We start from the raw sequence: 12915 nt of genomic DNA, 5'->3' as shown, positions 1-12915 counted from the left end.
GGTATAATTCATTACCTGGGACCCACAGTATTTTGCTGTGTATAAAGCGCATCCATGTTTTTGGCCCAAACTTTCAGGGAAAAAACCTTTTGTTTTAATTTTTTAATTCAATTTTTTATTTATATATAAAAATGATTATGGTATTCCAGGGTATTATTTTGCATATGTATATCATTAGTATTTTTAGAGTTATACTTTTAATGTATAAGCATAAATGAAAGAATAAAAAACATTTATATGGATATGAAGTTAGTACCACCCATGTATAATGCATATCCATATTTTTCCCTCAAAAATTTGGGCAAAAAAGTGTGCATTATACATGGCAAAATACAGTAGTTTATCCTTCTTTTCCCAACATGAGCTCCACTGAAATTCTTTCAAATATTGAAGCTCTGTAATTCCAAGCCTTGATTGCTCTGTTTTGGTGTTACCAAAACATAATTCCGCCATGGCCTCTGTTCTTTTGAAATTCAAAATTGAAGGTTCAGTGGAGGGGGGCTTAGTTTAGAGGACTGACCTAAGAACAAAAGGATGCAGTCAAGCTACCTGCCCAGAGTTCTTAGAGGGTGTTCACTAAGGAATGTGACCAGGAGAATGGGCTAATCAACTGGAGGCTGGGAGAGGATCTATGTGGATCAAGGGACAAGGTCCTATTACATGTGCTAGAGAATTTGTGTGTCTTTTTAATTAGGGCTGGGGTTTTCCTTGGGATGTCTAAACTGGGAAGTTGGGATAAAATTAACATTAAGCCATTTTCTTTATACTACATAGACTGTGGAGAGAGTTCCTTGCTTATCACACTTTACATATACATGAAAATAAGAGGGAGAGTTCTGGTTGTTCCACCCTGTTCCTCCAATGATCTTGGAATTGCTACTTAGAAGCAGGTTGAGCTCGCTCATTGATACTCCAGAGCTGGCTTCATGATGGGGTTGCAGTTGTCAGCTATTCTGTGATGTGTCTTCAGAGCTTTTCAAAACCCCAGGGATGACAGGAGATGCAGCTTGGGAGAGTGTTTAACTTCTTTGATTTTGCTTGTGCTTGATGACTTCTGTGGGCTGTTCTTTGCTGTGGGCTGTACTACTCTGGCTTTCTAGATTGTTCTTCTATTCTTCCTCCTGTGGTGATAAAACTAAGTCTTAGTTATCAGAGTAGTACTGCACCAAGAAAAATGTGCTTCCATCTTAAACTGATGTGGGTAGAACATTCAACTAAGACCATATTGACCTGCAAACTTTAAATTCCACCCCAGGATATTATTACCTTTGCACATGCTGACATCTGACCTCTCCACCCCACCAAGACTGCCCCATGGGTCTTACAGAGTGAAAATTCAATCATTGGGCAGAGTGAGTCAATCTGAGAAAGAGCCTGAGAAAACCCTTCCATTTCCCTGTGAGTTCCAGGACTGGACAGTTACAGGTGTGGAGGCTGAGCAGATCCCAGGTAATGGACTACAGGACGGGCTCTGTTTGGGGGTTAATCCCCAAGGGGTATACTACTGTAAATCCTCACTGTACATTTCATCCCAGTGTGTAGTGACCGCTGGGTCCTCCGGTCTAAACCTGGACTCATCCCTGAGTCACCCTGCCTCCTTAACCCTCACTTCCAGTCAGCTATCTTGACTTCCTTTATATATTTTTTTATTCTTTTTCTCCTTTTTAACTTGCGCCCACTGACCTAGTTCAGGCTGTCATCATCTCCTGTGTGGATTTACTCCATCACGACATAATCGAACTGGCACCACTATTACCCACCTTAAATCCAGCCTCTATTGAAGCCAGACCTTTCAAAGGGCCAATGCTAATTTGTCCCATAAGTAAAACTTCTGTGGTGCTCTCTGTTGCCCCTCTGGATCCGGTCTCTGGATCGGGTCTACACCACTCAGTCTGGCCTGATCTTCCATGACTTGGTCACTGTTTATCCCCAGAGCATCACTGCCACCTCTGCCCCATGCGCTTTGTGTTCAGAACTGTGTGGCTTCTCCCAAACATTATTATGCTCCTTCTCACCACTGTCTGTCTCCCTGCATGTCTTCTGTCCAGCACCTATCTCCTGCCTTTTAAAATCTGGCTTCAGTCATCTTAGGCACCTTCAACTCTAAAAGCCTTCTTGGCGCCCCCATGTAGGGTTAAGTGTCCTTTTTCTTTGCTCCTATAAACACCTAAATCTTAGGCTTTCACAGATTATATTTAAAGTTTCTATTTTTTCCCCCCACCTCTCTTCTACTAGTCTGTAGATCCTGAGAGGAGAGGTCCTTTGTATTTATCTTCGAGCCCCTGACAAGTGTCTGGCACATGTTAGATATTCTTTTTGTTTTTTAAATATATATACACAGGGGTGAACAAAGGTAGGTTTGCAGTTGTGAGTATACAATACACAGTTTATTCTTCTATTATTACTCATTTTTTATTATTGTATTATTTATTTGTATTATTTGTCTTATTATTATTGTTATTATTTTGTATCCTTACTTGTGATTTACCTTTTACATAATGATGTCTGGTAATTTAACCTACTTTTGCTGACTCCTGTATATTTTTATTAAATTTACTGGGGTTACAGTGGCTAATGAAATTCAGATATTCTTGTAATAGTTTTTTTGAGATATAATTAACACATAATATTGTTTGACTTCAAGGTATAAATATGTTAATTTGATACATTTATATATTACAGTATGATTATTACCACCATAGCATCAGCTCACACCTCCATGGTGTCAGATAATAATCATTTTTTTGTGGTGATAATACTTAAGATCTAGTCTCTTAGAAACTTTGAAGTATATAACACAGTATTGTTGACTATAATCACAATGCCGTGTACTATATCCCAAGAACCTATTCATTTACTAACTGGAAGTTCGTATCCTCTAACCAACACTTATATAGGAGATACCCTGTAAAATTTTTTAACTATATCAGAAAAGGAATAATAATAACAATGAGCTATGCTAAGTGATTTTCATGAATTGAAAACTCTTAGTTTCCAGCCAGCACTGTGCTATAAGAGCTTTGTGTGATGGCGGAAATATTTTGCATCTGTGTTGTCTAATAAGGTGGCCATAGGTGGCTTTTGAATACTTGAAATGTGACTAGTGCAACTAATGAACTGAATTTTTAATTATATTTCATTTATCTAAATTTAAACTTAAATATTCACACGTGACTAGTAGCTGCTGGTATTGAATAATACAGCCCTTACTTTCCCCAGTTTTTATTTAGCCCAGTTGGACACTTTCTACCTTGTCCAGAACTCCCTTGGGGGCTAAATGTTTAACAACCAGCTCTCTGAAAAAGTTTACCTATTTCTATGGTGTAAATACTCCCACATCACCTAGTTTCAAACTACCAATGTGACATGACTGAATACAGAGTTGTAAAGAGATGTGCAGTAGCAAGCCATTATATAGTATTTCTTGATACAGATGCAATAGATGTAAATAACTGTGAGAACAAAGACAGCAGTAAAACAGAGTACAAATAATTAGAAATGTGATTATTTTTGAGTATTTAATTTTGTATTTAATGTAATTTATTTAATAAGTCTCTGTGCTTTAATTTTTCATAATGACTATGCTTAAAAACAGTTTGAAAAATTCCTGAAAATTTAACTTCAGCTCTCAGAAGCCAGTGAAAGCCAGCTCTGATTCATCACTAGCTCCTATTAATTTCTAAATAAATAAATAAATAAATAAATAAATAAATAAATAAATAGTAGGATTCTCTTTGGCCATAAGAGGGCACTATCAGCTGGAATTCAATTTTAGGAAGACTTTGGACTAGTCTCTGACAGAGGGATCAGTTTGAGTCTCTTGGAAGACTGTAATTCTGGAAGAGCTTGTGGGAACTCAATTTTAGGCTGCTCTTTATTTCACAATATAAATTCCAAAACCATTACCACTACCAAATAGTTTCATCCCTTTGTGTCTGAAACCTTTTGGTCTTTAAGCTGCTGGAGTGAAAAGATCCTTGAGATGTATGGTCTTGTCACTGAAGAAAGGAGAAGATCTAACAAATATCTTCTCAAGGTCTTACAGGGGAATTTATATTAGGGTTGGCCAGAGGGCACTCTGGTGTGTGGGTAGGGATTCCCTGGATCATCGAAAGCGTGACATGCTAGGTCTCTGTAGTCTATTCTCTAAAGAGGGGAAGAAGCTGGCTCTCTCTCTCCTTGTCTGAAAGAGAAACGACTTCACTCTCTTGATTCTTAACATCGTTAGTCTCATGCAGTGGTTCTCAAAGTTTGGTTCTGTATGGGAAATATCAGGATGATGTGGGAGTTTGTTAGAAATGTACATTTTCAGGCCCTATCCTAGACCCGATGAATCAGAAACCCTGGGGGTCTGGCCTGCAGTCTGTTTGAACAAGCCCACCAGGGGATGCGGATGCCCACTCAAGTTTGAGAGCCACTGGCTTAGTGCAGAATTATTAAAATTGGATGCGTATGTATTTAATGCGTCTGAGGAAATTTTTAAAAGTACTTATCTAGTCATGAAAGGTTGTATATTGTACGATTCCATTTATATGAAATGTCCAGAACAGGTAAATCCACAGAGATGAAAAGTGTATCAGTGGTTGCCAGAGAATGGGGGAAATGGGGAATTGGGAGCTTTGGGTTTGTTTTTTAGGGTGATGGAATTATTCTAATGTGTAATTAGATAGTGGTGGTGTGTATACAAAGTTGCTAAAAACCACTGAGTTATGCACCTGAAATTGGTTAAAATAATGAATTTTATCTCAGTTGAAAAGAGGAAAGTACTAATGTCTGAGGCCTGCCCCCAGAGATTCTGGTTGGGATCCAAGCATTGGTATTTGCTCCTGTTAAAAAAAATACCTCCTGACTTTTCCAATCTGTAGCCAGGATTGAGAATCCAAGTTAGTACAAATAAGTCCACACATGGGTCATGTTCCGGTCAGGGGGACTCTGGTGTGAGCATCCGCTGGAGATGGCATGGGGAGCACAAAAGAAGAGGGGCTCAGGGTGGACCTACTTTCCTTCTAGCCAAGTGATGAGGCAGAAAGGTCATGGGCTCTTGGTTCAGATTGCAGTCTGGGCCTCTGCTGTTCAATCTTGTTTTACATTACTTAATCTGCCTAAGACGTAGCCATGAGAATGTTTCTGAGAAGACAGGTTGTGATAATGCTTATTAGATAAGCATCGAGCATGGTATACAGTAGGTACTCAACAAATGTTAGTTTCCTTTGCTCTCCCAGGTCCCTGATTGACTCTTTGGGAGTGTATACATTGGCCAGTTCTCCCTCTACTATTCCCCAAACTCCTGGTGGGTAGTAAAACAATGGGGTGGGCTAGGGGCATGGGTATCTCTGCCCAGGTGCATTTCCTACTCTGGCTTCACTGAGAGCTTGGCCAGAGGCTTCCTCAATATGGGACTCACCATCTCCGCTGCCAGATGAACGCACTCAGAAGGAGGATACCGATCAGCAGGAGAGCACAGCCGGCCACTGTTAACAGAGAAGCAGTTCAGCAAGGGTGTGCCCTGGGCCAGGTCACAGAACAGGTTCAGAAAATACCCCCTGAGCAAGGATTTTCTGAAGACATGAGCGCTGCAGGTTCCGATTTCCCCTCCCAGAGTTCAGCTCCCTTCCCCTGACAATCTCTTATGGGGCTCAAGGACTAGGCTAGGACTGGGTAGGGTGGCGTAGGTGGAGCAGGGCATGGTGCCATTCCTCCAAAGGCTTTTGGGTGAGATCTGGCGGATGGGCACTCTCATTCAGAGGCCAGGCCTCCGTTTAAAGAGGCCCTGAGTGGGGCCTGTGATGGTTAAAAGAGATATTGAAACATAAAGATAAATGATAAAGACTTTAGCATCTCTCGAAATTGTTCATATTTCCCAAATGGAATGAGCCACCTATATCTATGTATGTATCTACCTACCTATCTATCTTAGATGTGTCTCAAAGCCTGTTTTCCTTCTTTCCCGCCCTGGCTTTATTGAGATATAATTGGTATACACATTGTGTAGGTTTAAGGTGTACGGCTTGCTGGTTTGATGCACTTACATACTGCCATGTGGTCACCACCAAAGCACTCGCTAACACCTATGTTGTCACATGTTTACCATTTCTTTTTTGTGGTGAGAACAGGTAAGATCTAGTCTCTTACCTTTCAAATGTACAATACAGTGTTGTAACTATAATACAGTGTTGTTAACTATAATCACCATTCCATCCCAGAACTCGTCTTCTCACTGGAAATTTGTGCCCTCTGACCCCCATCTCCCTATCTGTCCCAGCTCCAGCCCCTGCCCCTGGAGATCACTGTTCTATCTTGTTTCTGAGCTTGTTTTCATTTTATTTTTTCCTGCTGCAAAGCATGTTCCCCCCCCCCCCCCGCCCTTCTCACCAGGAAACAACTATGGTGTTTATGGATTTTTTTTCCTTTGTCTTGTTATGGTGGCTCCCTCCTCCTTTGCCTCCCCCTCACATACAGACACAGGGTATTTTGTCCTTTAGAATCCATTCAGGAGGAACTGATTGGGGCAGGTTTGAGACTTCGCTTGCAGCTTACTGTAACTGATTACTGTGATTTTAAGTTATGTTAATTTCTGGATTAGTCTTTTACCCCTATAAACATATAGTGTAAATAGGGGGTCATTTTGACCAACTAACCAATCTACGCACCAAGCAACATGCCCCACAGTCTCTGTCTAGTGTACATTTTTGTCAAGAACAAAAGCAGCTCCTGCTCACCTCCTATCTGATACTCAGTGGTAAATATGAACATCTTCATGGTTGTAGCCTCTTCTGTATGTTTTTCAAAATCTGTGCAAAATAGAAAGGGAAAGATGCTCTGTTTATGCAATTATCGGGCTGCACAGGCTAGAGAGTTTCAGACCTTCTCTGTGAGCTAGAACCTCTGAGGCTGATGGAAGGGAGGTAAAAGACAAGGGGAGGTGATGTGTAAGCATTTTGTTCTTCTGCCTTGATACACCGTCCTCAGTCTGGTTTCTCCCCTTTCTGGCACTTGTTTTCCAACATTTGAAGGTTGGGAAGTTGGATGCAGATGGCTGATCGTCTTTAAACATCCACGGGGCAGCTCTGACCCATGTGCTGGAGGGGCTGCTCCAGGCAAACTGTCTTCCCTTTCTCCCATTATGATTTAATGGCCAAGCTTTTATCTTCACAGAAACAAACTCTAGCCATACCTGTAGTAGTACCTGCTGTTATTAAGGGACAGGAAGCTTCATCCTCAGAAGGAGTAACCGTGCTTGCTTGAGATGTTTTGTCACCTGGAGGAGAGAGTAAGTGATGCTTATGGGACTGAGGGTGGGGGTACTGGGGAGCCTCACATTCAACCCCACCTGCCCTCCCCAGTGGACTTCAGACACGCTAGCTAAGGTGTGAATCTCAGTTCTGGGCATGCTATCTGTGGGGACCACATCACATGGCTCCATATCAGAGTCACAGGGAGGTGGGTAAGTAGCCCCTGTAGAACCCAGTAAGAGGAAATCCTATTTGTGATCCTGGTTTTCCATAGAACTCAGAGACACTTTCTTTCCAGACTTCTTACTCAGCCCTGGTTTCCACCTGTGACTTGGAGACAGGTCATAATAATACAAATACCATTGAACCATCAAACAAAGTAGAAAGGGACAAAAGGAGAGCTTTTCTCTGTGACAGGTACCCCATTCCTAATGGGTATTATTAGTTACCTAGGATATTGCCCCACTTTGCCATCTTTTACAAAGGAAAGCAGGGACATGCCATCGCCAGCAGTGTGGCTCACTGAAGACAGGCTGTGGGAAAGAAACACAGAATTCCCAAGGAATCCAAGAGGAAGACATGGGAAATGGGAAATGGTGGTGAGCAAAGAAACCAGTAACCCATAGTTAAATGTAAGTGACTTTTGATAGTAGAAATTGTAATACGATTTCAGAATGAAAAAGGACAGAAGACCTTAATATAAGTGAGTTGTATGTATGCGTGAATGAGTGTGTGTGTATGTGAGTGTGTGTGTGTGTGTGCATGTTTGTGCTTAAACAAGTCCTTTCCCTGCACATTTGCACTTCTATCAAAGCTCAGTGGAAATGATACAAGAAGTTGCAGGGCAACGGTGTAGCACTGTACAAAAAAATGGATTTACATTATATATCAGTAAATTAGAAATGTGTGGGTTGCAGGCTGGACTTTCCCTTTTGAACAAGAGGAAGTCTTGGTAGCTTAGAGGAAGAAGTGAAATTTCAGAATCAGCTAGGAAAGGGGAAGGATTATCCCCTTGAGAGATCTGGGGGCTTTAGAACACTCAAAAGAACTTTTCTCCTCTTCTGTCCCCTGTTACTTATCCCCACTCAGGGTACAGGAGATGTTAAGTGTTAGAGACCTTAGAGTTTATCTAGTCTTTTTTATAGAATGAGAAAAAACAGAGACCCAAGGAGATTAAGTGTCTTGCCCAAGGTTATATAGGGAGTGGGTCAGGAATCCCACCCTGGTTGCCCTGATGGAAAAAGCAGAGTAGTGAACTCAGGAAGGTGTCACCGTAACTAGAAACTTCTTACTTTCTCTTATGCACGTGAGCTGGGGCTGTGTCCACCTCGCCTCCCCACAGATCATTTTGCAGGTGCTCTTGGCAGGACCTCTCTGTAAGGCCCTGAATCCATGGACACACTCATAGTGAATGGTCTGCCCCACCACAAAATGATAAATTCTCTCTGGACCTTCATGTTTCCATGATGGGGGTTCTGTGCAATAATCTGGAAGAGGGAGAAAAAAATTCCAAAGGCAAGTTGGGGAGAGCACTGTGAGTAAATCCAAGTTTCCCTTCCTAGAGCCTGGACCTTGGTTCTGATTCTTTTGTTTGTTTATTCATTTGTTCATTCATTTTATTCCATTTTACCAATATATATTGAGAATGTCTGTGTGTCCAGAACTTTGCTGAGTACCTTGTGGGAAGGCACAAAGATCCAGTCACTCCTGCAGGTGAGGTGAGTCAATTGGGTGAAAAAGACACATGAAGGCAGGATGTGCTGAGTATTACAGTTAAGGAACAGACGTTTGCTACACAGAAGAATTAGTACTTAGACCATAGTGAGGGTTTTCATAAGTGGACAGGAGTGGGAACGGAGGTCTCTGCTGAGGGATAAAGGCAGGCTCAAGCCAATTTTGGCTTGAGAAGTGAAGACCTCCCTGGATCTCCACTGCTGATTGAGGAAATTACACCCTCAGGTTGCAGCTAACAGTCATCTTGGGATCATGGTAGAAGGACTGGGGATAAAACCAAAGCCAGGAGGAGAGTAGGGCTGAGAAAATCTCAGAGGACTGGAGCCTGGTCTCCGGTCAAGCCATGCCTGAAGCTTGCCCTACCTGAGCCCTATCAAGGCCTCTGAATATTCCCCATGCCCAGGAACTTTCTACTCACCAACCAAAACCCAGCTCTGACCTTTAACCCCAGATATCATGTCCTGCTCTAATTTAATCTCGGGATTCTCCACCCCACCCCTTATCTGAACATATGGAACCACATGTACCCTCTATCCCCAGACACGTGAAGTTACACATATTCTCTGATCTTCCAGATTTTCTACAGCGTGACTACCCAATATAACCTCAACAAATACTCTATATAACCTCTCTGCCCCAGCAGGAAGCCTGGTGTTTCTGTCCTGAGGGTCTGCTCTGGGTATAGCACCTTGCAAATCATAACTGAAGTTACATTTTAGGCGCAAAAAATTTCTTATACAGCCAATGAAAACCAAAATGTCTGAATCTATATGAATTGGATTTGCTTATTTTAAATGAAAATATCCTAATGAAGACAATCTGTGAAATATCCCTTAGCCAGAACCAGCTGGTAATCTATTGAGAAAGGAAAACAAACTTTGACCTTTTAAGAAAACTTTCAGTAATTGTGGAGGGTAATGTGAGAGAGTAGAGAAAAACAAATGAATGTGTTTTTAAAACATCATTCCATTACAAAGTTGGAGGGGTAAACGGATAAAAACATCATGTTTCAACAATGCCTCTGGATTAGTTTTTTTTTAATAGTTTTTTGAAAAATAATTAGCCAAATCTTTTTCCCTTATCAACATATCGATTTCTTCTGTAAATTGAAGTAATACCACCTCTCTCTGACTCACTGGGTTATAAGGTTCAAGTGAGATTATATACAGTAAGAAAGTTCTTTGTAAGGTTATAAAAGCATGGGACCACCTGGTTTCATAAGGTCAGCTGGTTCCCCCAAAGCTCAGGCTTTCCTAATGGACTCTACTTCCTCCTGACATTATGACTTCAACCAACATGCTTGATTGTGGAAAGATGCAGCAGAAAATGGGTAGTTATGGTGTTCACTCCTCCACTGCCCATTAGCTAGGAGGTATTTGTCTGCAGTTTCAAGACTCGGCAGAATGGCCCAGTACATTTTACAATCCTATGGTGAGAAACATCTTGAAGTAAATTGCTTTGCTGGTAGTTCATTATCTTCTACTTAGGGGAAAAACAAAGTATTTCCTTAGAGCAGAGACTGTTATCTGGTCATATTTGTATCTTTTTTTGGCAGTGCCTGGCACATTTAGTCCTAACACCTGCTTATTGAATTGAATGGAATAGAATTGAGCTGAATTATATTCAGCCAGCTCCCCTATCAGGAAGAAACCCAGAGCCTGGGTTGGCCACTGTGAGAGCGATTTCGAATGCTGAGCCAACAGCCTGCAAATTCTATACAATAGTTCTTGTTGACATGAAAGCCTTAGAGGAGAGGATAGTGGGACAGACTTTCTTCCTTTGGGGAGCACTTCATATACCTGCAAGAAAAAGGTTGGCTCCAGTACTTAGCTAGACAACAGTTGTTCAGATTCACCTCTTACCTAGGTTAACTTGGTCTGTGGGCTGCATTTCGCTTTGCATTTCTGTGGTTTTTCCTTCCTCCCGTTCTTCAGGTTTAGCAGTAGCTTGTTTTTGTGTGTTCCTGAAGGCTAGAGAATATAAATAGAAAGAATCAAATAACTTCACAAAGGTTTATAATAGTAAACATTATAAATGGCATTATAATACATTATAAAACATTATAAATGGCAAAATCATGTATTATTTACTCAGAAAGAATGTCTTTCTAGTGCTTGTGGTGCGCCAGGAAATATCTAGGTGCTGGGGTCACAAAGATGATCCGCACATGAGCCCTGGCCTTGGGACACTCTCAGTGGGCCTTGCTCATGTCAAGCCCAGGACAGCACCGGCCTTCAGTATTCGTGGGTGTAATGACAATGGCCTTCAGCATGTTTCTGGAAGAACTGAAAGATTTTCTGGTGGAATTTTTTGTATATGTGTATCTCCCACAAAGGGACCCCATTCTGGCCATCGACCCTACCATTGTTGTGCGTGGGGGTGTGTGTGATGGCATTGAGGAGTGACCTGACTCAACAGCCCTAAAGCAGCTCATTTAAAAGTTAGAGAGATGCAATCTTAAAGTAACAAAAAGGTCTTCTACCTCTCTAAACTCTTCTCTCTATTGTGAAGAGTTTGGCAAAGGAGTTGAGTAAGGGCACCGATAGTCAGGATTTTTAACTTAGGGTTAGAGAGGGGATCTTCTGGGGAAAAAGACTATGGGGTACTTCAACAGAGCAGCAGTCTCCAGACTTTGCAATCCATTCCTGGTTTGGGTGGGATAAAGGTCACTGCAACTCACCAACACCATCTCCAGGATTGAGAAATAAAAGGACACATGAATCCACCACTATTCACCACTTTCTAATACTACAGAGTGGACAAAGGACCTCGTAGGGAAATTGGATTCATGAGAGAACTTTCAGGATTCAAAGAAGAAAGTTAAATGGCAAAATTATGGTATCACATCAACTTCAGTTTAGAAAGCATCTTGTGGGTCATTTCCTTTCATTCTATTCCAGAGAGGTGATCTGCCTACAATATCCAGGCAAGTAGCTCCACCATCTCTTCTTGTCCTCCCCAGTAACCATGAGGTTGGGAATCTTAGTTGACCAGCGATTACAGTCACGTCTGGCAATGAGGGCCATGAGCTCTCAACCCATGTTTTGAAATTCAGACATAAAGAAATTCTAAGTGAACAACTTCCTCTGCCTCTCCGCTTCCCTCGTGCTGATTTGGGGCCTCACCCACACACACATACCAGTCTGACCTGCCTGTGGCTTGTTATTCTGACTCTAGCGAGGGGATGTGAGGCCTCTGGAGAATATTCCTCATGCCCTGGAATGCCAGTTCCTGACTGTGGTCTGGGGAAGGCCCTGGATTGACAATATATTTCTGCTTGATTATATATTCCCGCTCCAAATAGCCCCATGTGACCCAGAGTGAAAAATGTCAGTAGTAGATAAGACTCTAGAATTCAGTAGCATGAGCTTCTATTTCCTTTTTCACCCTTGTCAGGGGAGGAAATGCCTCTTTCATTGCTCCTGTTTTTGTACTTAGAGCTTTTTCCTTAGGTTTGCAGAGGTGGTAATTGAAAAGGAGAAGGAAGAAGAAGGATCATGGGGTGTTTTTAAGAATTCACACTGCTGTGTTTCTGGAGGTGGAACTAGGGTAAGTATATTTTATCAATCAGGATATTGGTAGTATGAAGAGTGAGCTTTGGAAATCAGAACACAAACAAGTTAACACAGCCTTAGGTAGATATTGCCCACTGGAATTGTTATCTTTTTAAATATATGTATTCTTTATATAGGTTCATCCACACTATTCTTTTTTATTTTTAAAAAAGTATGTTAAAAAAGACATAACATAAAATTTGCCATACCAATCATTTTAAGTGTACAGTTCAACGACATTAAGCACATTCACTGTGCTGTGAACTAGAATTATTTTTTAATTATTCAGTAATTATTAGTGTAATGCCTGTTGCCTCCCTGCCCCTGAAATAAGTTTCTTGAGTGTTGGGTATTCCACATACGTAGACTAGTCCTTGGAACTAGAAGATACTCCT

At 41.4% G+C, this 12915-nt stretch overlaps 1 protein-coding gene across 1 annotated transcript in view; it reads right to left on the bottom strand.

Annotated features, from left to right (window-relative positions):
* Positions 1-1096: 1096 nt before the first annotated feature.
* The window catches only part of IL2RA (interleukin 2 receptor subunit alpha), a 53522-nt gene continuing 41703 nt past the window's right edge, over positions 1097-12915 (bottom strand). Inside the window, exons 3-8 of the mRNA XM_054590743.1 lie at positions 10829-10936; positions 8525-8719; positions 7175-7258; positions 6720-6791; positions 5405-5471; positions 1097-1121 (exon numbers count right to left, since the gene is read on the bottom strand). Coding sequence (XP_054446718.1) covers positions 1097-1121; positions 5405-5471; positions 6720-6791; positions 7175-7258; positions 8525-8719; positions 10829-10936 — 551 coding nt within the window. The remainder of the gene's footprint in view (positions 1122-5404; positions 5472-6719; positions 6792-7174; positions 7259-8524; positions 8720-10828; positions 10937-12915) is intronic.

The sequence above is a fragment of the Pteronotus mesoamericanus genome, unplaced genomic scaffold (assembly GCF_021234165.1).
Source record: "Pteronotus mesoamericanus isolate MK-2021 breed Mesoamerican mustached bat unplaced genomic scaffold, CSHL_Meso_final contig_130, whole genome shotgun sequence".
In the NCBI taxonomy this organism is placed as follows: Eukaryota; Metazoa; Chordata; class Mammalia; order Chiroptera; family Mormoopidae; genus Pteronotus; species Pteronotus mesoamericanus.
The sequence above is the reverse complement of the archived record's forward strand: the minus strand, read 5'-3'. Positions and strand labels throughout refer to the sequence as shown.